This window comes from Sparus aurata, chromosome 5, assembly GCF_900880675.1.
Source record: "Sparus aurata chromosome 5, fSpaAur1.1, whole genome shotgun sequence".
Lineage (NCBI taxonomy): Eukaryota > Metazoa > Chordata > Actinopteri > Spariformes > Sparidae > Sparus > Sparus aurata.
The window spans coordinates 4,843,667-4,867,973 of record NC_044191.1 but is presented as its reverse complement, the minus strand read 5'-3'; the positions used below and the strand labels follow the sequence as shown (position 1 = coordinate 4,867,973).

Here is a 24,307-nt window from a genome sequence, read left to right as displayed (position 1 = left end):
GTGTCCAGTGTTATCTGTACTATCCACTCTTATTAACCCTTTCTGTTCCCGTCACATTAACAATACAAAGAATTATCCTGAGCTATTTTGCGTGTGATGAGATGACGCGGCGGGACAAGGCATCTGATTCAGTAATTTGTTCTGATTATTGTATTTCATTCATTCAGTGAAATGTATTTCATTCATTGTGAATAATGTTGCTATAAGAAAATGCATCATCTTATGTGTCTATAGTTATGCATATTGGTTAAATGTAGTCAGCAAATTCCCCTCAGCTGTGATATAGTCATGCACTTAAGCACAGTTGTCATCATAATAATGAAAAACTGTTGTAATTGTATTGTATTGTTATAGGGCAAGACTAACTATAATGTACCAGATAGACAAAGTTCAAATTTAATCAATGGTGACATTACAAGAAAAAAGGGGAAATGAGCATTTACAGTAAGACAACATTTAGGACATTCATCTACACTTGATGCGCCACTGTGTGACCGTTTTCAAGTGAAGCAATTATAAAATATCCAAATGTGAAGTTGTTATTGTGACAAAGCTGCAGCAATTCCACTGCTCTATTCCCTCAGCCTACATGTTTTGGTTGACTACTATTTTGAACATCTCAGATTTAATAATTTCCAAAGAGGACTAATATGAGAAAAAGGCCAGCAAAGTTCCCATAGCATCAGGTAACAAAACTGATTGCCGTCGTGGTTGATTTTCTCAAACATTAACGAAATTTCAATTTTCTCCACTTCTTCACAGACGAAGAAGGCAAACATCGCAAGCTCAACCAAGTCTCGTCACATCTATGGGAAGAGAGAGTGTTCGACTTCATAGCAGCGTTTGTAGCCCTGCCCCTGCAGTCGCCAGCAGATCTCGCTGCTGCAGGCGCTCAGCAGGAGTTCAACTTGAACGCGCCTAAGACTAAAGTGAAACCTATCAGCTCTGCTGGCATGGTAAAGACGTAACGCAGCGGACACATATCTGGTGGAATCTAGAAAACTTCTCCTTCAATGCTCGGAACAACTTTAGGACCCTCCCCCTCCACACATTAGCCAATTACAGTGCCATTCCCCATTCCCTGCCCCTCTCACACACAATGGCATGTAAAATTTGGTCGCAGTCTGGAGCCCTGTGAGGAATACAGTAACATATGTTTCACTTTATTTTTTTGTTTTGTTCATTTGTTCATTTGTTCCTTGTTTTGGTTTTTAGTCGTTAATTTGTGTTTTTTTAGATTTTTGGCCTATCATTAAAAGCTCGGTTTTAACCTCCTACCTTATGTTGATGTGCACGGCCTTAGTATGTAACATAGACTTTCGTTAAAAATTTGTAGTATTCAAACTCAAACTGAAATACCTATGATGACCTCACCAGGGTTATTATTTCTAACTTTCTAAACTTTTAAACAAGGTTTAGCATAATTTCCTTGATCTTATTGTATTCACTTATGCCCTCTAAAATTATTCACCTTAGGGATTTATAACATAAAGCTAGTGAGGTTAAAAATGTTTTTATTTATTTAACAAAACGGTTTAATTGCAGTCCAAACCCCACAACACACCAACACACTGAAGGAATTTAGGTCATCAAACCTATATCACATAACTTCAGCTTTGTTATATTCTATTTTTACCTCCTCATAACACAATGAATGAACAACCAAATGCTCCATAATAGTTTCAGCAGCTTGAAACAGGTGACCATGGTCTCATTCCCCTGGTGTGACTCAATGGTTATGAAAACGACAGAGAATTCCTGTCTTAAGACTTAAGTAGTGGAGCCAGGTTTTGATTGACGAAACTGGCACACAATGTTCTGAAGTTTTGGTAAGATGACGAAGTGGTTTCTATATCATGCAAACGTCTTACATATCATAACAATTTGTTAAATAAAATACTAACTTGTTATACTTTGATGTAATTATACAAATGCAACAATGGTGTTGTTCCTCTTCAGCTCCTGTCATTAATAATACAAGTTCTACTTTTTTAAAAAAGGCCACATTTCCTCTCAGTGCCCCAAGTTCCTGACAAACCCTGGTGTGTGCACCCGAAATTACAGTTTATACTACACAAAGCTACTATCTGTACGTGTTTAACAAGAATATCTGTATCTGGATATACACCAGAAATTGGTGCCCATCAAACTCAGTGGGTCACATGCTGTTTAGTTTAAGGGTCCTCACTAAGGACACTGGGGCTGGGCCTGTCCTGGGCAATTCCAATTGTGATCTAATACACATTTGATGAAAAACCTATGTAGATATTTTTGTGCTGTGTGTATGCACAAATATACATTTCCGCTGCAACATTATTATCATTAGAACCCGCAATGATTGAAGAAAAATTAGAGCCTTTCTTTGTCTGTGTGCTGAAGGGCATACTTAGTTCAATGGTGGTATGTGTGTATCATATTGGGCTTTTCCTGGTGGTACCTGTGTTTGACACGGCACACCAAATGTAACAGTATATGGGGCAGAACACTTTACACCCAAATGTTGCCACGTTGCTCCATTTTCTGCCCAGTGGGGCATCCTTAGGATGAGTTAAGTTGGTTAAATTAGCGTGATGGGTTGACAAAAGTTGGGCCCGGCTTGTCATAGTACACCGGTTATTCTTTTTTAATTGTCTTGTTAACTCTTTTCTGGCATCCAACCATCAGAGGTGTGAAGTATTGATTCACTGCTCATAAAACATTCAATTGGAGGATTTAATCGAAAAGGTCACAGTCAAAAATATGGGACCTGGCAAGCCAAATAACTTTAATATTAAACAGTATTCTGGATGTGACCAAGTTTTGCTAAGAAGCAAACCATCAATGTAGTTAACCTGGACCCAGTTTGATACGATAGGGTCAAACTTTCCTTTCTGATGTTTAATCACAGGGAGTGTGTGAAAACCATCACCAAAATACTCTGACCAAAAATGGAGCCAACTAAAAGTTGGTCTAGAGAGAGACAGAAAGAAAACTGCCATCATAATTGATTTGTCCTGGTTATAAACTGAGGTGGGCCAACTGAAAGAAAATGTCAGTGTTTAACAGGTTTTAACAGATGTGAATAAGTTGACCTGTGCCAGGGACTAGAAATGAGAATATCCTGCTTCTGCTACTTTGATTTAGATCCTTTCTCTGTCGATTCCTGTTTCATGAAATTAATGGAAGTGAAATACATATCACTGCAGTACCCCTTTAATGTAGTAAGTACATTTAAAAGTAAGCTCTTAGTATGCGATATGTACAGGGGGAATGTCTTTCAGATTCTTTAGTTACACCGGGGTAATTAAGGTTAACATAAACAGACTAACCAGGGCATAGACGTTACAGCTACAGTGAGTGACCTTGAATGGATCATACTTACAACTTTCTTCCTCTGATATTCCATTAAAATGCTACCGATCCGCTCCTTCTCCTGAAACACAATCAGCATATTATTGGACATAAATATAGAGTGTGTATCCATCTGTGTGTGTGTGTGTTTGTGTGTATGTGTGCGTGTGTGTGTGCGTGTAGGAGAGACTTCTACCATTTGGCTAGAGGGCCGGGATGTAAGGTTCTGCATCATCTCATCCATTTCTTCAAACTTCTTTGCCATTGCCTGAACCTCAGCGTGTAGTTCCTTGTACTCAGCGTACTGGTCATTGAACACAGCCTTGTACTGGTCCCTCTCCTCCTCTGAGCGAATGCTTGGGTACTTCCTGTGGAAACAGGACAGGAGATGACACATTTTTTTGGCCTACAGTTTAAATTTAGACTACAGTGAATGTGAAACTGCAAAATAGGTCTGAATGATCCAATCCAATCCATCTACGTATCCAACACTACTTTGGGACAGATCACCACCAAATCTGCTGGGGATAATTGTTTAATAATTGATAAAAGTTTCCCCTGAGCGTTTCCTTGCACCGCTGGTCCTAGGAAACGCATCTGCTTGCATACGCGTTCCCTTGCCCCCTCGGGCTTGGCTCCCTAATAATCCTTTGAAAAAAGGTTACACAAGAAACTGAGTCTCAATTCATCCAGGACGCAGCCCCTGAATTGAGACACAGCTGGATCGACTTTCAGCTCTTCAGACATTTTGTTAATGTTGAAAAATAAATGAGTCCCCGTCTCTGGCACGTAGGACTAGCGGTGGTGAAAAAAATCGATAATCGATTAATTGCGATTGTAATATTGATGATTATGAATCGATTATAAAATTGTATTTTTATTTCATGTCAACTTTGTATGAATCATTGAACAAGAGTTTGTCTTAGTTTGGTAAAAGAGACAAACTTGATTTCAGATGGTGTGCTGTTGTATTTTTTCTGTTCAGTGAGGAGTAGGGATGTTCCAATCAGGTTTTTTTTACCCCGATCCCGATCCAAGTCCTTTAATATCAAGTAAATGCCAATACCGAGACCCAGTCCGATACTTAGCCTTAAAGGAGAACTTCGGTCGATTTAAACATGCAGCTTCATTGCTCAAGCTACCCTTGACTTGCCAGTACCGAAGACGCGAACACATTTGGTCCAGCCATTACAGAGCTCCTTGAACGGAGACTTAGCATTGAACGCTAACAGCATGGGGTCAGAACTTTACACTGTGTTTTAAGCATCTTAACATGCTCCACATCTCACACCAAAAGTTATGCAACATCAGCAGACACCTTAGCACACAAGACTGTAGCGTGTATGACTCAAACTGAATAAAAAAGTAGTTAAAACAGTGTGTTTGTGCAAGGAGCTACTTACCTGTTTACCATGTTAAGATGCTTAAAACACAGTGTAAAGTTCTGACCCCATGCTCTTAGCGTTCAATGCTAAGTCTTCGTTCACGGAGCTCTGTAAGGGCTGGACCAAATTTGTTCGCGTCTTCGGTACTGGCAAGTCAAGGGTAGCTTGAGCAATGAAGCTGCATGTTTAAATCGACCGAAGTTCTCCTTTAACTAATATTTTCCTGGATAATAGAGCAGCATTAAGAAAAAAAGTACCTGCATCTAAGCTCTTCCTTAATAGTTTTTTATTTTTATTTTGTTGAAACAAAGTATATACTTTCATATGGCCCTTTCTTATTCTGCATATGCTATTGCAACATTGGCCTACCACCTTCCTTGTGTTAGCAGGTGAGTCTGTGACGCTGCACTGTGACAGCAGACCCTCAAGTACAGCCAGCTGAAGTGTGTGCAAGACGCAGCCCACGCTTTGTACCTCCATACCATCCATTGCTATTTCCCTATAGTATCTTGTGTTGTCACGTAAAATGACGTGGATGCATTACTTGTTTATTTTACACACGTTCAGAATCTCCTTGATTGCCTTTCTTACATGCTCTGCTATATGAGACCCACAAAATTAGTGCGCATACCGGCACGTTGTAACTCGAAAATAATGTAATGTAATGCTGAGGTGGTAGGGCATAGCGGGGATTCAAAAACTCCAGATGACGAAGAAAACCCTGATCCTCTACCACAGAGATGAGCTGGTTATCCAGAGCGATTAATTCAATTACCTTCTTTGTAATATTTTATCGTATCAAATGGAGTATTATTAAATGCAGCTCTTTTGTTATCCCCTCGCAAAACGGTCGTATTGCAGATGTTACATGTCGCCGCTGGACTGTTTTCGCAATTCAAAATATTTCCACACCGCAGATGTTTTATCCAAAGGTTTGCCAGTGTGACTCAAGATTCTACTGGATGCATGTCTGTTGCATTCGGGTTCCGGTAAGGATTTGCTCCTTCGTCTTTGTTTTATCTGCTTGAAATCCTGTCTGCGCTGTGCTGAAGTCCTGCATATCTGCTCTGTCCAGATGTTACGCACGCATCACAAATCATGCTCTGACATCAAAAAAATAAAAAAATAAAAAAATCTGGCCTTTGTCCGCATTCAAAATTCCCGATCCCCAATCAGTGGGAAAATGCCCACATCGGCCCTGATCTTGATCCTGCAGATTGGATCGGGACATCCCTGGTGAGGAGCACAGGTGCAAAAATATTTCCTTTCTTGACATTTAGTGAGTTCATTTTGTTAACTCACTAAATGTCAACCTCTTCGTACCTCTTCGCCCAAGCCTACGATCTCCCCTACCCATAACTACATTCACTCCTGCCCTCTCCCCCTGATCCCCCCCCTACACTCTCCTTCCACTCTCCTCACTCATCAGCCCCCCCACCGCTCTTCAATCCATCCCCCCCACCTCTTGACTATTGTTGTACCTGTTTCTGTCTGTTTATCTGTACCAGCGTTATCTACTCCACGCCCCATCATTGCTTTTGTTTCCCTGTCGTGCTTTGTCTTTTGTTATCTTTGTTCGCTATTGGTGTATTATCTGTATCTGCTATATCTCTGTAAGTGACTTTGGGTCCTTGAAAAGCGCTATATAAATTAAATGAATTATATTATTATTATTATTATTATTATTATTATTATTATTATTATTATCATTATTATTATCATCATTATTATCTTATAAGACTAGTGAACTGCTTTTACTAACACAAGGGGGAATATCAATTCTTCCTTACTGTTACAAACAATAAAGCCTATGGTCAACCAGATAATTAACACTTGTCATTAAAAAGGTAATTGTTTTTGAAGAGTGCGAATTATAACACATTTTGGGAGGGTATCTTTCATCCAGAACATTTTTGAGAACCTTTTTAGTAGAATTAATTTGAATGTCAAATATGAAGGTTTATTTAACAGGGACAGTGCACGGCTCTCAGCCGTACCATAATTAGCTACTAGCTAAATTTCATCTGGTTGAATAATGAATAACTGAGAGGCTGCCAATCCAGGGTGCCTTAACACAGCAATGCATTTTCAAAAAAGTGTGACTAGTATGCTTATACTCACGCCACATAGTCGGCTATAACAACAGGTTTGGGGATGTGTCCAGCTGGAATGTAACCTCGGATGATCTCTGGGTCCAGCACTACCGTAGCAGCAGCTGCAGAATGATTTGAAGCATCCATGATGTCCGGCTGAATAGTGGGGAGAGGGGTCTGCTCCGAGGCCCTGGAGGAAGGACCTAGCTACAGAAGATAGCAATATGTTCAGCTCATGCACACTGTGTGCAATAATTATTTAAAAAGTTAACCTTGATACTTACTATAGACAAAGGGACTGATGATCCAATTGTCTTCATCTAGGTTGATTGTGATGGGATGAAAAGGTGGGAAGTGGTTCATTATTCAATGGCTTATTTCAATCAACTATTCTAGTGCTTTTGAATGTTAAAGACCAATTACTACAAGTCATTATCATACTTAAAGGAGAACTTCGGTCGATTTAAACATGCAGCTTCATTGCTCAAGCTACCCTTGACTTGCCAGTACCAAAGACGCAAACACATTTGGTCCAACCATTACAGAGCTCCGTGAACGGAGATTTAGCATTGACAGCTAACAGCATGGGGTCAGAACTTTACACTGTGTTTTAAGCGTCTTAACATGCTCCACATCTCACACCAAAAGTTATACAACATCAGCAGACACCTTAGCACACAGCACTGTAGCGTGTATGACTCAAACTGAATAAAAAAGTAGTTAAAACAGTGTGTTTGTGCAAGGAGCTACTTACCTGTTTGTTGACATCTGTGTGTTCCGATAGCTAGACCAAACTAGCATATCCGTCGAGCGTGCACTTACTCCCTCACTGGCGGAGACGGAAACGTATTCCAGCATTTTTGTGTTTATGTTCATAATTTACATGTCCATGTTACAGCCTGTCATGGGCCATGAGCCTTACAATAGCCTGTTAAGCCTGTTAAGTGCACACTCGATGGATATGCTAGTTTGGTCTAGCTATCGGAACACACAGATGTCAACAAACAGGTAAGTAGCTCCTTGCACAAACACACTGTTTTAACTACTTTTTTATTCAGTTTGAGTCATACACGCTACAGTGCTGTGTGCTAAGGTGTCTTCTGATGTTGCATAACATTCGGTGTGAGATGTGGAGCATGTTAAGATGCTTAAAACACAGTGTAAAGTTCTGACCCCATGCTGTTAGCTGTCTATGCTAAATCTCCGTTCACGGAGCTCTGTAATGGTTGGACCAAATGTGTCCGCGTCTTCGGTACTGGCAAGTCAAGGGTAGCTTGAGCAATGAAGCTGCATGTTTAAATCGACCGAAGTTCTCCTTTAAGTTTCAACTCTGCATTTCAATAATCATACTTATTGAAAGTGATAGCTGGGTCAAAGCTAGAAAAACAACACATTTCTATGTCTATGAGGTACATATGGATTCTGTCCTAATCGCGGTGGGTGGCTTCTGGTAGTTTAATTACATATATTTGTTATATATATCCTGTGCCTATATGCACTTTCATTTAAAGCACTTAGAGCTCTTCCTTGTACAAAAAGTGCCAAATCATAGAGGACAGTGTCGGACAGTTTCGCCAAGTCCTGTCCTACTGTGATATGATTGGCCTGGCTGTGATCGTGGCTGTGTACTGTGATCGTCTAGTACTACTGTGCTTTAATTTCATACTAGGCCTATTCAATGTCCTGCTAGACAGCTTCCTTCTTAACTTCAAACCCTTTAATGACCACGCAAGGAAGTTGTAAAATTCCCTGGGGCTACACTGACAATACATTATTTTTAAATGCACTAGCCCTGCAGCTAACTTATTATTTCTCTTTTATTCTAAAACTTCTTAGTTTCAGTTTTCAGTCAAAGTTTGGTTGGCTTTAAGGCAACATAACCCCACTACTGGTTTAGGAAAAGATCATGGTTTGGCTGATGCTCATGTAGAGGCAACAAGTACTATTGAGTAGTAATGGAATAGTAGTTCTAGCTCATCACAGCAGAGTAGTGAAGGACTAATAGAAACTAAGAAAAAAAAATGGAACAACAGCTAATGTTCAAATGATCCAGTTGATATCCAGGCCTTGGCCTGCTCTTGTGTGTGCTGGAAATTGTTTACAGTTGGATTAGCAAGTTGATACACTAGATTGCATTTTGGCTAAAGCATTTCAGCATTTAGCATCTTTTGTTCTCGACATGGACTGTTTTCCAGCATCCATCCAAAGAAAAAGGGGCTTGTCAAGAGTAAGGTACAGTCGAGTAAGGGTGTGTGTGTGTGTGTCAGTCAAACCTCCTGTGACAGAGCCTCCTCCCTTATCCTGGCTGCTTCATGCCTCCATAGTTTCAGACAAACTCCTGCACTGATGAAGTAGAGCACCATGGTGATGAAGAGGAAGACGATGGCTGCTGTCTGGCCGGCCTCGGTGCGACAGAATGCTCCGTTTATTCCATTGTTGAAGACCGGTATGTTACACAGCCCCCCTCGAGTGGTGTCCCTCACATACATAATCCCTGCTGCCATGTAAAGCACTGCCAAGACCAGGTTTAAGGAACATTCTGTGAGCGGCCACCAAGAAGAGTCTAGAAGGATGGCTCTGTAGTATAGGGTCATCCCAAGAACGACCAGAATAACAGTCACAATCCACGCAAGACCAGCCACCACCAGAACAAAAGGTGTCTTAGGGCCTGTGTAGGAACCACCCCCAGACCCATATGCACCGGCACCTCCGCCAAGTCCCCCAAACAGCTGTGGCTGAGAGTAGCCATACATGTTGAACCACTCATTGTCCTTATGAACATAAGCACAGACACAGGCAAACACAGCAGCCCCCAACAGCAGCTCCACGCAGCCCAAGATCCTCAGCAGGCCAGCCCATGACTTCATGTAGGCATAGCGCATGTGGTACTCCTCCACCCGCTCCTGGTAAGTCTGGGCTGAGAGATTAGAGGGCACTGCAGATGTGGAGTTGAAGGCTTCAGCACCCAGCAGCAGCATGTCTTGCTCCTTCTCAGTGTTGCCATAGGGGTCACGATAGGAGCCTGGAAGGGATGGGGATGGAGGGGCAGAGTGAGGAGGTGAGCAGGGGACTCCCACTGTGGTGTTGCAGTTGGCACTTTTCCTTGATGAGGGGGCAGGGGATTGAGGGGAAGGTAAAGGATTGGGGGAGGACCAACCCTTGCTCCCTCGGTTACCGCTGTTGCCACGGAAGAAATTCTTGACTGAGTTGGGGATGAAGCGGTGCACCGGCTTAATGTCCATCGTATCACAGTCATCCTCCATTGGCTTATCGTCGCTGGGGGGGTAGAAGGATTCAGGCCCAACAGCTGGCTGTTCAGGTAGAGGGGGAGGGGGGAGGGGGTCTAAGCTGACAACAGGCATTGTTCCTTGCAAAGATGCTGGGGGCGGAGGGAAATTCAGGTCCCACCCTAAGGAGCCCACAGGGACCTGGTCATAGTGTGGGAACTCCCGCACCCCGTCAAACCTGGTGACAGAACCAACTCCTCCTGAAGACATTGGGACCTGGAGTCTTTGCTCGCTACAGAAAAAAAGGAAAATAGTATATGGGTAGACCTACAGTGGCTTTAAAGGATCACAACCGGTTTAATAAAATGTGTGTTTTTTTTAAAAGCTTTGGACATAATTTCTTTTATGATAATGGTACACTGGACAAAGCAATTCCTGAGGTTTTATGATCAGATGACACAATATCAGCCTGATAGTTACTAGTGTCAGAAAAAAAAAAAAAACATATTAAAGAAATTATAGAAGAAAACAAAAATGATCTGCATGAAATAGACATATCTTAATAAAAATCACTAACAATAAGATGATTGTGGTGAATCTTCATTCTTGGGATGATTGTTAATTGAGATAATCATGAATATCCTCACATGACACTGTCCTTTATCGGTTTCCAGTTTATTTTGAATTGCCCAAGCCTGTTAGACATGGCTTGCTCATTGCAGACCACTTCAGAGGTAGAATCGATGGCATTAGATCCACTCTTTTAGAACTAAACAATGTTGCTTTTAACAGACCTGAACCATCGCTTTTATCTGAGGAGACAATGGAGCATTTTGTCCTGGTTGATGCAGAAACACTCGGTAGAGTTTTCTCCCGAGTTAACCCAACAACCTGCCTTTTAGACCCAATTCCCACATCACTCTTAAAACAATTTTATGCATTCTTTGAGTTTGAACTTTTAAATCTTGTGATTTGCTCTCTCCAGACGGGTGTCTTCCCCACTGCCTTTAAAACAGCAGTGGTGAAGCCCCTTCTGAAAATGAGCAATTTGGATCCTGATATTCTTGCCAACTACCGACCTGTATCCAACTTACCCTTTTTAAGTAAAATTTTAGAAAAGCTGGTTTATATCCAATTAAAAGATTTTTTAAACAGCAACAATATTTTAGAAAAGTGTCAATCTGGTTTCAGGATGAACAACAGTACCGAGACAGCCCTTGTGAAGATTGTTAATCTCAGGTGTAACATGGACTCTCAGAAACTGTCAGTCCTGGTGCTACTGGATCTAAGCGCTGCTGTTGATACAGTAGATCACCATATCTTGTTAAATAGACTCAGACACCTGGTGGTCCTCTCTGGTACTGTTCTTAACTGGTTTTATTCCTACCTCAAAGACAGTCACTTTCTTGTAAGTATGGATACACTTAAGTTCATGATACATGAACTTAAGTGTGGGGTGCCCCAAGGGTCAATTATGTCCAATACTTTTTAATTTATATATGCTTCCCCTTGGGGACGTCATTAGGAGGCACGGCATCAATTTTCACAGCTACGCTGATGATACACAGCTTTACATCACTGTGTCTCCTGATGACATGGGGCCTATTGATTCCCTTTTAAACTGTATTTTAGATATAAAGTCATGGATGGCAGAAAACTTCTTACAGCTCAACCAGAACAAAACAGAGGTTTTAATTATTGGTCCTGAAGGCAAGAGAGAGAAACTTTTACCAAAACGAAATGCTTTTAAACACTCACAGTGCATAAAAACCTGGGCGTTCTTTTCGACTCCGAGCTTGATTTTATTCCACATATCAGAAATACTACAAAGATCGGTTTTTACCATCTTAAGAATATAGCCAGAGTTTGCCTGTTTCTCTCTCCGGCCAGCACAGAGGTGCTAATGCATGCTTTTATCTCTAGCTGGTTAGATTACTGTAATGCCCTGCTCTCTGGTCTCCCAAAAAAGAGCATTTCACAGCTTCAACTGCTCCAGAACTCAGCTGCACGTGTGCTGACGAAGACCAGAAAGCAGGCGCACATTACACCAGTTTTAGAATCACTGCATTGGCTCCCTGTGCGTTTCAGGATCGATTTTAACGTTCTTTTATTAGTTTTTAAGTGTCTTAACAGCCTTGGGCCTTCTTATCCGTCTGGCCTGCTTTTACCGTATCGGCCCTCATGGACCCTGAGGTCCTCCGGTACTGGCCTCTTATCTGTTCCCAATGTTAGAACCAAAACCTTTGGTGAAGCCTCATTTTATCATTACGGCCCTTGCCTGTGGAACAGCCTGCCGGAGGGCCTCAGGGCCACTGAGTCTGTTGATGCTTTTAAACGCAGGCTCAAGACTCACCTTTTTAATTTAGCTTTTAACTGAGTCCCCTTTTGCTCATCTAGTTCCACTCATTTATACTGTCCTGTCATTTTTCTTTGTCCTTTAATTTTCTCTTAAAGGTTTTTATTATTCATTCATTCATTCATTCATTCATTTTTAATGCTGCTTTTACGGGTTTAGTGATTAAAAGTTATGTTTTGCTCTTAGTAATTTATATTAACATTCATTTATGTTGTCTTAGGAGGTTTTTTATTTCTTTCAGTACTTATTTTATTTATAGTTTCTTAGTTTCCAGCTCCAGTGTTCTCCTCATGGGCCCCTCCACTCCGGGAGCTCTGTCTGGCCTGCCTACGGGGGTGCCGTCCTGGGGGTTGTCCGGGCCTCGACAGTTGGGGAGTCCTGCCGCAGGGCCTTACGGCTGTGGTATGGACCCCTATCTGTCTGGGTCGGGGTGGTCTCTGTGGCGGCGTACCCTGTGGTCATAGGCTTGGACGGCTCTCGGTGGGGATGGCTCCCATAAGATGGTGTTTCCTCACTTGGTCTATCAGTGCTCAGCCATATTCCACTTTATCTTGTGGGGGGGTGGGGTGTACGTATCAGTGTAGTATGCTCAAGGGTGTGTGTGCGTGTGTGTGTGTGTGTGTTACATGAATGAGGGTGCGGGGAGTGGGGATGTTATGGGGGTTTGGTTCATTTTCTTTTCTTTTAATGTAAAGCACTTTGGGTTGCATTTTTACATGTATGAAAGGTGCTATATAAATAAAGTTGATTTGATTTGATTTGATTTGATTGTATCCCCACAAAAACATAAAATCAGGAGATAAGGTTACCACCATTTATTTAGCCTTTCTTTTAATACAAATATTTTTGTTCAAACAAAATGTAAGATACATTCATTTTAGTATGTTTTAGTGCCATTTTGAGAGTGTTGAGCATATTTTGATGAACACGGGTAGTATCGTGAATCACAATTATTTTGGTCAGGATAAATTATGACACTAAACTTTCATATCGTCCAATGGCATGAGCAGAGAGATCGGTGAAAAAATATGTTTTCTTTAATTGGTGTAACAAGATGCAGCATTAACATCCAGATTCATTTTCTGTGGTTCATGATTTCACAAAGAAATGGGTCCATATTGAATCTAAAAAGATGAGCAGACCACCACAATACTCTAGACATCCTGCCCATCAACCTGCAAAACACATAACACATAGAATTGGAAAACTAGAACCAGTAAACAGCTTCTCTCATGCAGCAGACACATAGTAGCCCTGGCCTCACAGTAGAGTTGAATCATTGTTAGCATGAGTCAGTGGGAATGTTGAAGGACTGACTCTTAGCCACAGCGACCCACATTTACTGAGTGTACAGTTCAGTTTGGTAAAAATGAAATATTCTTGTTGTATAGATGGAAGTTCGGCTCTGCAGAGGATATAAGGAGTTCTTGCTTCAGAAAACAGTGTCATGTCTTAATTTTTGACCTTTGTTAGATGAGATGAGGGCGAGTCTCACGGTCTGGGGAGTGAAGCTGCTCCATAGTCTGGTATCTTCTGTCTCCTATATCTTCTGTCAGATGGCAGCAGGGTGAACAGACTGTGGATGGGCGGGTGTTTCCTTCTAGTATCTTAGGGCATCACTCAGCAAGATCTTTGAATTGCTCCTCATCAATTTTTATAATGTGGCCAATGAGCTGAGCACACAGTTCTAACGTAGAGGAGGTGTGACTACCAATCAAACTCTCCGGGGGCTGCTTGTGAGGAGTCAATTATCCAGTTGCAGAGTGTTGTACTTTAGAGTGTTAAGTCTTCCTATCATGAGTGAGACTGTGTTGAATGCTGATCCTCTGTGAATCTGTTGTTGCTGATAGGACACTACTGAAGGTGTCAGGGATGTGGTCTTTGATGTGTTGAACGTGACCACAATACTCTGAAAACTGGGAATAATGAGATTATGATAATAATTTGATTTGATGCATTTACATGCAGGTTGAATCATGTAGAAACAGTTTACATGATTCCATTATTTGTAATTCTTTCCAATTACATGACGTAAAACCATTTGTTTGTCAGGATGTTTTTATCCTGACAACATGTTGTTGTGTTTGGCATCTCAGCTGGTCAGGGCCGTCCTTATGTGGGGTTTGTTAGGTTTGCAAAACATGCAAAATAACGCTCTCCTTCTTCGCATTATACATACTAGTGCAGTGCCCGTAAGAAAAGTGTATTCCTATAAAAAAAGTGGGAGGTTAAGCAGCTTTTTCATGGATGGCCAAATGAGGCTGTGTTTGAAAGTGGGACGTCAGGGATATTTAGGTATGTTGTGACATCCGATATTCCAGGGTATAATTGGCTGTTTTTGACTATTTTTGATTTTGCCATTATATTTCACCTTAAAAGCTGTTTACTTGGTGTCATTATTTTCAGCACAACCTCACATGTGTGACTGTACAGTTCTTTTTTCATTTTGACATACTGTATTAACACAATGGACCTAAAGTCACAATAAAAACATAAAATCCGAGTAGAAAAAGTTAGATTTTTTTACTGTGAAAACCACAAATATGTTTAACAATTTTTTTTTTTTTTACTTATAATGCAATTATAAATTGTTGTTTGCTAAATTTGTGCATACATTTAAAAATGTACAAAGTTATATGTAACTATTTACATTTAAATGCAGGCAATGCTCAGGTCTGCCTGAGCTCCTTCCAGCTGAATGAAGAGCTGCACTGCCTGCTCCACATTCAGCTTCTCCTCATTCTGACTCATTAAACAAAAAACCGACTCCACTACACACTAAACACACTACACCAAACACTACATAACACACTAACTACACACTCCAAACACGCTAAATGTCACAAATCTCTCAACTCTCAATATTGCTGTCTACACACCGACCGTCGTTGCATGTCAATCATCCGCCTAGGTCCCTCCCACAACTAACCCTGTTCCTCAACAACCAAACTTGCTGCTTGGACACTTTCGTGACAAAAGCCCGTTTTTACCATTTCTTCCTGCACCAGACACAAAGCAAACGTGACGGCAATGTTCGCGAAAAAGCGTGGCGGACATTATTTACCCTAGGTTCGGTTTTGGACGTGCCGATGCGTCCGGTCCGTCGCCTCGGGAGGTGGGCCGTGTAGCTAGCGGCTAGCAGCTAGCTAGCGGCTAGCTACACACGAACATCCACAGATTCTAATTTCCACTTTGTTGTCCGCGCGTCTCCGGATCTCCTCAGACCCGAACAGACTCGGTCCGGACTCGTTTAATCTCATTAATCCACAGCAGTCAGTAGGGCTGCACAAAAAATCGTTAAAAAAATCGCGATCTCGATTCACACATACACGTGATCTCATTTCTACACACAGCGATTCTGAAGCATTTTATATCTCGAGCCGAATCACAAACAAATGCTCCTATTTTCCTCCCGGATTTTTTGAAGCGCCCCCAAACGCAGCACGGCCGCTTCCTCCTCCCTCAACCTGTGGTAAAGCGTCTTTACAACACGTGATTCAGTGGCGGAAGCCCACCTGCAGTTGAGTGTTTGGAAGGAGTGTGAGAAGCCGTTTTTAGACAAGGCAGCAAGCCGCCAATCTGCCCGTCCTATTGACGGCTAGGTCCGCGGTTTTAGACAGAGGGCGGCAAATTGGGGGTCTGTTTTGGTCCGCCGATTTGCTGCCTCGGACGGTACACTTATTTCCGCCTCGACTGCTAGCTTGTTGTTGTAGCGACAAGCTAGGAACGGTCGCTACTTTCAAATTAAAAGCCCCCCGCTAAGAACCCAGTTCTAAACTCCAATGGGGTGCAATGTAAAGCTCTTATTTTGAAGACAAATTTGTTGTCAACTGTTTGCAGCCCAACTTCGGGCTTCACGTCACGTCACCTCTGAGGCGGCTTTTGGAAAAGGAAGAATATTATGCCTCCGTTTTAGAAAGCCGATCACAGCAGCTATCACATATCACCTAGCCAAAGCTACGGCCCCAATAAACACTGTACAACATGAGGTATTAGAGGATGCCCTCTCATCTTGGAGACAAATTTTTTTTTACTTTTGTAAAAATCATTTATTATCCAATGATAGAACTAACAAAACAAAAAAAAACATTGCTTTGGCAGAGGCATAGTAGTATGCCTCTGCCATACTACAATGTTTTTTTTTGTTTTGTTCAAGTTCATCAGTGCAATAAACATTTTGTGAAAAAAATCGTGCCAGAGAATCGTGATCTCAATTCTAAGCAAAAAAAATCGTGATTCACATTTTTTCCAGAATCGTGCAGCCCTAGCAGTCAGTTTAGATGCACAGAACAGAACAGAACAGAACGGACCGAACCGCCGGCAAAATCCCGGTCCAGCTCGCGCCGCTGCAGGTATAAATCTGCTTGTTTCTTCAGGTACGTCGTGGGCTTGAGCTCTGCAGTGACTGGCTCTGGTGCGCACGTGGCCACGGTGTGCAGTGATTGGCTCTGGTGCGCACGTGACTGTGGTGGCTCTGGTGGACTATGCTCGGCGGAATTTGTAAAGCATTTATGAAATTATTTATTCACGGTATCATTGCAGTCCAAACAAATGCTTAGATGCACACCACTGAACCACGCAGCAGCCATGTTGAAAGTCTCGGGTCAGTGTGATCCTTATCCGCAGAGATATTCGACTAACAGACACATACACACACACAGACAGACAGAGATTCCGTGCATTTATAGATAGATGAGCTGAAAATGCATCCGCTTACATTTCTTTAATGATCTTACACAGATATAAAACAATGAAAGAAACCAGATTAACAGTGTTCGTGTGCCGAATAAAAGAGAATATTGGGGGGAAAAAATAGGCCTGTTTATCGGATTTCACATAATGGGATAACAACTTTTATTTGATAAAGCATATTGCATTATGCTGTTTACATGAACACTCTAATCTAGCAACCCCATAAAACAGATTATTGGTTGAGCAGTGTGCATGTAGCCTGTGACATGTTGAATTGCCTGCAACATATATTTAGTGCTGCTGGTTTTTTGGATTCCCCCTCCAGTCTCTGCTGTTTTCTCCTCTGTCGTTAGCCACACAGAAAAAATTCCATTTACCTCTATTACAGACTTTTAAACAATCTGGGTCAACTTTCCCATCTTGCCCGTCTCTGACTAGCCTGGTGGCAGATGTCTGACCTCAGAACACCTCCACAAACTGCTTTTAGTTTGGTGATAGGTCAATTGTGTTTTTATTTTTAACTGTGAAGAATTGTTCAAGATTGACTTACTTACAATTTGTACAGTATTTGGGCTGCAATTATCAATTATTTTAATTATCTAAAAGGCACAAAGGTAAAGGCAAATCTTCAGGACAAAGTTAACCAATTCATTCTGGTCATGTCAAACAACCTGCTTATGTTTCGGCCTTGTGGCCTTCATCAGAGCATGGAGGAAAATGGAAGTCATGTCACAAATATTCAAGAGGGCATTAACTTCCTACAATCCCAAATACATCTTTTTTGGACAATATGGCAATGACTGAAAATATGGGTGAAATGGTTAATTTCATACAGTTTATAATTTCATGTAACCTCAATTTGAACAGTTAGACTGTATGAGATATATAATTTAACCTATATAATATTCAATATAAATCAAATAGTCTTATGTATCATTAACAAGACTGATCATTAGGATCGCTCTCATTCAATGATTTGCTTTAAAATGAAATAATAAGGTTCAGAAATAAATCAGTGTTACTTGTAGACTGTTGAAAAGATTTTCTCAACACAGGAGAGCAAATGATCTGACTGGAGTTTGAAAGTTTACTGTACAAAAAACTAAAGGTATTAAAAAGATATGTTGTTGAGGTTAAATTATGGAATGGTGCAAATATACATTCAAACATGTGTCATTCACTTTAGTTTTTAAAAATATTTTTCAGAAAACTTGTTTTTTAGATAAGTGTGAATGACTTTTGTTGTTGTCACTTATAAGAATATAGGACAGCTATACAAGCATTCTGTCAGTCACTCCCTCATACGTAGACTGCTGCCTTTGTAATGCTTGAAACACCGTGTGTACTCACTGCAACCTATTATGTGGGATGACCGAGCAAAGACACTACTACTACTTCTACTACTACTACCACTACTACTACCGGTACTGCTACTATTGCCAGGTACTGACTAAAATGGTGATTTTGCTGTACAGAACTTGGTAGCTAGTAGCCTGCTGAGGTTTGGACCCCTGATGGTAACGTTAAAGGTAAGATTTTTGAACAACTCAATGACAAGATCATTAAAAGGATTAAGAAAGACAAAGTCAGTGTGTTGCAACGGTAGGCTCGCCCATAGCCAGAGTGTTTGTCCATGTATTCAAGTTAGATAACTGGTACAGGACAGGTGTCTGCATGTAGCTACTTATATTGGAGACCGTAAAATAAAGAAAAATACATCAATTTTGTGGATAACACCAAAGGCTTGTAAGACTTCCTCTGTCTTACAAGTTAAAATCTAATTAATTCAAAGCGAAAACGGTACATCGAATTCAATAGTTAGAGGCTGACTTACCTGCTGATAAGTTCGTCAGTTATTCTCAGTCAAACAGGTGCAACATCATGTGCGTCACCCTCCTTTTGTTCTCCGACGCACTCACACCGATCTCAGGTCAGACATTAGGATGAACTCCGGGTTAACTGGGTTAATCAGCGGGAGAAAAAAATTCTCTCAGATTCCTGCGATATGCCGGTGCTGCGGTGAAACTCACCTGGCCGTGTTGGGCCAGTTTGACAAGCCTGACGATGCGTTCACTGACTGCCTCCGGCTTCCCACTTTAAGTCACAATGCATTCAATGCTTACACTCCCCCGGCCAGTCAATTGAAGCAATTGAGTCAAAACAATTGTGCCACCATGCGGTCAGTTTTGAATACATTTCACAATCAACTCGCACATACAACTAAAACATTCCAATTTTAACATGATGTGCGTTGAGGAGATTATTTGTTACATTACAAATCATACATTTAAAAATCAATGTCTCAAATACAAAAAATATTTAGCAGTGATTACTCATGGGTTGGAATTATTATCAACATGTATGACCCTTTCAAGGGTAACTACACCGATTTTACACATTAAAGTGTGTGTACAGGTCTTGTGGAGTACTGCTGCCTTTGTGAAAAGGATAAAGCCTTTTGTGGCTCCTGAGGGAGCTGCATGCAACCATATAAATTGCTGTTGCATTGTGGGTAATTTAGGCATCAAGTTTTGAAAACAACAAAGAATGCATGGAAAAAGGTGATATTGCTGGTTCTGCTTTACCAGTTTTGATTTGTTTTTAAATTATCCATAATGATAAGGTCCAACAGTGTTATAGGCGTGAGATACTAGACCAGAGGACTGCTGTGGGTTGCTGTCTGTACAACTGTTCACAGGACACCTCAAATTGCCAAAAAGGTAAATTACAAAACTTTCTATTAAGATTTTTTTATATTTCCTCATAATTTTTTAACTTGAGAAAGCAGTTGCAGTTAGTCGTAAAACTAATGAAATATAAGACTATGAAAATACATCATTCTAAAAACTGTGGCTGGCAGTCACATTAGTGACTGTTGTTTTGTTTAATGGTCACCAAAACCCACAACTTTGTAGAGCTGGTCCTACCAGCAGCTCGCAGAACTGACAAACTACCAATTCACAAGACTGCAGTTGTCAATATGGCCAGCTTTATTGTGATTTTCATATGTTTTAGTATCTGCTCTGTGCCAGGGGAGCAGCCATGTTGGCGATGGTGTCACATGTTGAGGGAGACGATGTAGGGGAGACTGGGGTAAGATAAGCCATTTTTCATATTTAGGGTCACTACATCAAGGCAATCATAGTTTTGTCGCTAACGAATATATCTGTATATATTTCAGGATGTTGTGCATCCCTTCGGGGAAACAGTATGAGTGTAAACATAACTGTTTCAATAATACAGCATGTCCAAAAAAAGTGGACTTGTGGCACAACTTACCCCGTGTATGGGGTAAGTTGAGCATAGGAGCAGGGTAAGTTGAGCCGTATCCCTACTCCCTCCCACCCTCCTCCCCATCTTCCTCCCCAGCCCTCTCACCCTCTCCCTCCCTAAATAACAGTCACTTCTTCACATTAATGTGTATTTTTATTTATTATACACAATTCAACAGGTACAATAACTTTGTATTATTATTATTATTATTATTATTATTATAGCATATTACTGCTAAACAGCTGTTTTGTAAAAAAAAAACAAAAAAAAACATTTTAACATGAGAATGCATTAAAGTGCGCTTGGGAAGAGAACATGAACAGCTGTGTTTTTGGAAAGAAAACACTAGAACTGAATTCTTGGTCCAGAATCATAGTTTCTTGGTGTCCTTGCTGACAGTAAGGTCAGTTATGGACTAGTAACACATTTGGACAATCTGAACTGAAACGCTCATCATCTCATCATCCTTCCTCTTTCCATCCTCACTTCTCCATCTTCGTTAAACTCCTCCCTTTATCTTCCTCTCGTTCCATTTATCGCCATCTCGCCCTCAATCCATCCATCTCCCACCTCTGGGTGGCTCAACTTACCCCAGAGCTACCATTTTGACTTTATTAGTCCCCACAGCTAAAATGGCGCACTTTTGTGCTGGGTTTATGACCTCATGTTATAGCTCATAGATACCACAATTGATATAAAAAACAAATTTAAAATGATCTATTTTGGTCTAAACACAATTCTCATGAATCTTATGATAGACTAAATTTACTGTCAAGAATGAAAAATGTTTTTGGAAATAAATGTCTAACCACTTTACCCATGTGTTTCTTACCTTCACAGACTCCATGGAATGATGCCTCACTCCTAAATATTTGGTCACATGATCAATGTTTTTTTTTTTACCATTTCCCAGCAACAAGGGGTGGCTCAACTTACCCTTTGGCTCAACTTACCCCAGTCTCCCCTACCGTAGTTCAGTGAGCAGTGATGTTTTTGATGATGTTGTTCTTTATTTATGACAAACTGTGACTTTCTTGAGGTTGCAAGAAATAAGAAAAAAGGTTGCATGGGGTTCCCAGGAAGGGGCGGGATTTGGGCATGTATCCACGCTTTGACCCAGAGACATATACTGTATACATAGATGCAGAATTGACTCACTGGACCATATGACATCATCACCGCCATATTGGATGCGGCAGGTCTGCCCTAGACAGAGTAGATGTGAAAACTGGGTTTTTGGAGTAAAAGGCAGAAATGTTTAACTGAATTTAATTAATCGTTTTTATATTCAGTGGTTTACATATTCAAGTACTAATAATGACAATCATTGAGATAAAAAATTATCAAAGTCTGCAAATAAAAATAAGATACTGCAACTGGCAGTGAGCATGCTTTCTTTTGGCAATGAAGTGATATACTCCATGACAGAAAATGATACGCTTATTTTATTGTATACAATTAGTCCTCACAGTAAAAATATATGCATACTTGCAGTAGGCTGCTAGAAGAGAAAATGGAAACGCCCTCACTTGTTTAAACAGTCAAATGTCTCAAGCACTTAGCCCTAATATGTTATTGATTAAACAAAATATGGACAACTGACTTGCATAATATATTGTCCATATTTATAATAGAAGCCCGCTGCAAGTTTACTTTTTTTTTTAACCACTAAATACAAAAAAATAATATCTTTTTCTGTCATGGAGTATATCATTTCACTGCTAAAAGAAAATAGAGCAGATTCACTGCCAGTTGTAGTGTTTTTGCAGACTTTGTTAATTTTGTGTCTCCGTGATTGTCATCATTAGTACTTAAATGAATGCAAGTCATTTAAAACAAAAAAGATTTATCAAAATCAGTTAAATGAGACATTATTGCATTCTATTCCAAAAACCCACAGTTTTCACGTCTGCTAGTTTTAACCAAGACTAAAAAAAAAATTTAAAAATTGAAAGGACAGCTATATCATTTCCTGCATGAGGGATTTAGTTGTGGATTGTGTGAGAGACATATTGAAACTGCAGAACATATTTTCTTCCAGTGTGAACCTGTACAAGTGTCAGGCAGGGGGTTAAAGGGAAGACTATGGAAAGGGGAAGGTGGACCAAATGCAGTTACACGAGAGGCAAGGATATGGGGAAACAAAAGGCGAGCTTTATTTTAAAGCTGAACACAAAAAACAGAAGCAGACAAAACGGGGCAAGAGGCAAAGTAGCAACCAAAAACAGCAAGGCAAAGTAGCAACTAAAAGGCAAGACAAAGTACAAAGAAAAAGGCAAAGTTCAAATCAAACATGGAAAACTCAAAACCAAAACCTACCATAACGGGACTTGAAGAACATGGACAAGCGCATGGACATAGACAGGGGCTGACAAGAACAATGACCAGACAAGGAGTGAAGGGAACACAGAGACTAAAGACACAGACACTGATGACAAGATGAGGAACAGGTGAGGTGGACCAACAGGTGAGATAACGAAGGGGAGGAGCACATGAGAACATGAAGGGAACACCACAATAGACAGAGGGAGCCAGAGGGAAGAACATAAGGAAAATACACAGGAGAACTTAAAGGACACATGAGGGCATGGAAAAACAAGACACAAGACAAGATACAAAGACATGGAAATCAAATACAAGAAACCACAAGACAAAACCAAACAAGAACACAACAAACAGATCTACAGTCATGACAACAAGACTTTTGGACTGTATTTCAAGGCCTGCTTCATTCTAAAGACATAATACTGCACCCTCTGAACGTTTTGTCAATTAGCTGGAGTATTAATGACGGACAAAAACACGGAACTCTTGATAAATAACCTAATTATGTTGAGTATGCATTTTATTGATAAATGCAAATACTTAAGTTTAATTGGCGAAGTTTCAGGAGCAGGACCACACCTCAACAGGTATTCATTTCTATAAATAACCACCTGACCCTCTCCTCTGCTTCGCTCTCGTATTCTGCGCTCTCGCACCCAGAAACGAGATCACGCGACATCGCCTCGTCCGAGCACATCCAAACTTTTGTACGAGCAACATCAGGCTCTACTCACCTCATCATTGACTTCGTATCACTATCCCCGTCGGACAATCTTTCAGACGAGATGAGGATCACCATTCATCTGAAGCCGACATGTTTCCCGTCACCTCCGTACCCGAGACCCTGATTCCAGTGGCCCAACAGCCGCCTAGGACGCGAGCGATTCCGAAGAGCACCAACTTCGTCTCATCCATGGTTCGCATCCCGCCTGGTTCATCTCTCCTCAACATCCAAGATTATCATAGTTCGTCCGACGACTCTCCCGTGTCTCCCAGCCCACCTCCTTCCGCAGCAAAGAGAGGACGAGGAAATTCCGGAACAGAAAGTCACCGTCGCTGCAGTTCGCCTCAGTTCGCCGACTCCTTCACCTCCAAGAAGCGAAGCCTCCCGCCATCGTTCCGCCAACACCGGCCGAACAACTCGCCGGTCTCAACCTCTCCACGCTCCGGTGAGTTCCCCCGACCGGCTTTCATCTTCTACAGTCACCGATTGGACAGTAGCCACTCCCCAGAAAACTTTAAACGACAAATGAATTCTGTTTCCCCGAATGGACTATAAAGCCAAACTTTCTCCACACGCGTGGTGTGCTTCTTCCGTCAACACCAGCTCTCTTCCGGGTGACGTCATCACGCGCACGCAACACACCGCGACGTCGACGCTCCTGTTAAAAGGGGACAGTACAATTAAATACTACAGCCCAAAGACAGCAGAAAGCTCATAGACAACAGAAAGTGCAGCAGCAAATGTGGAGACAGAGATCCTCAGCCAGATCAAATGACTCTAGAGTTTCTGCTACCACCTCTCGTCATCACTCCACTCCAAAGGGAGTGCCCAGATGGATTTCAGGACCTTCCAATCCCCATCAGGATTTTCATCATCGACACCAGCAACCTACAACATGGTGC

General features: G+C 41.2%; 1 protein-coding gene across 2 annotated transcripts in view; it reads right to left on the bottom strand.

Annotated features, from left to right (window-relative positions):
- The window catches only part of LOC115580971 (MARVEL domain-containing protein 2-like), a 30,266-nt gene extending 6,619 nt beyond the window's left edge, over positions 1 to 23,647 (bottom strand). The window contains exons 1-7 of one of the 2 annotated variants that reach the window (XM_030415733.1): positions 23,416 to 23,647; positions 18,918 to 19,042; positions 9,082 to 10,327; positions 7,093 to 7,128; positions 6,837 to 7,015; positions 3,527 to 3,698; positions 3,362 to 3,412 (exon numbers count right to left, since the gene is read on the bottom strand). In XM_030415733.1, coding sequence (XP_030271593.1) covers positions 3,362 to 3,412; positions 3,527 to 3,698; positions 6,837 to 7,015; positions 7,093 to 7,128; positions 9,082 to 10,305 — 1,662 coding nt within the window. In that variant the 5' untranslated portion in view covers positions 10,306 to 10,327; positions 18,918 to 19,042; positions 23,416 to 23,647. Of the gene's footprint in view, positions 1 to 3,361; positions 3,413 to 3,526; positions 3,699 to 6,836; positions 7,016 to 7,092; positions 7,129 to 9,081; positions 10,328 to 18,917; positions 19,043 to 22,675; positions 22,754 to 23,415 lie in introns of those variants that run through there. The other variant, XM_030415732.1, reaches the window with a different exon arrangement.
- Between the last annotated feature and the right edge of the window lie 660 nt (positions 23,648 to 24,307).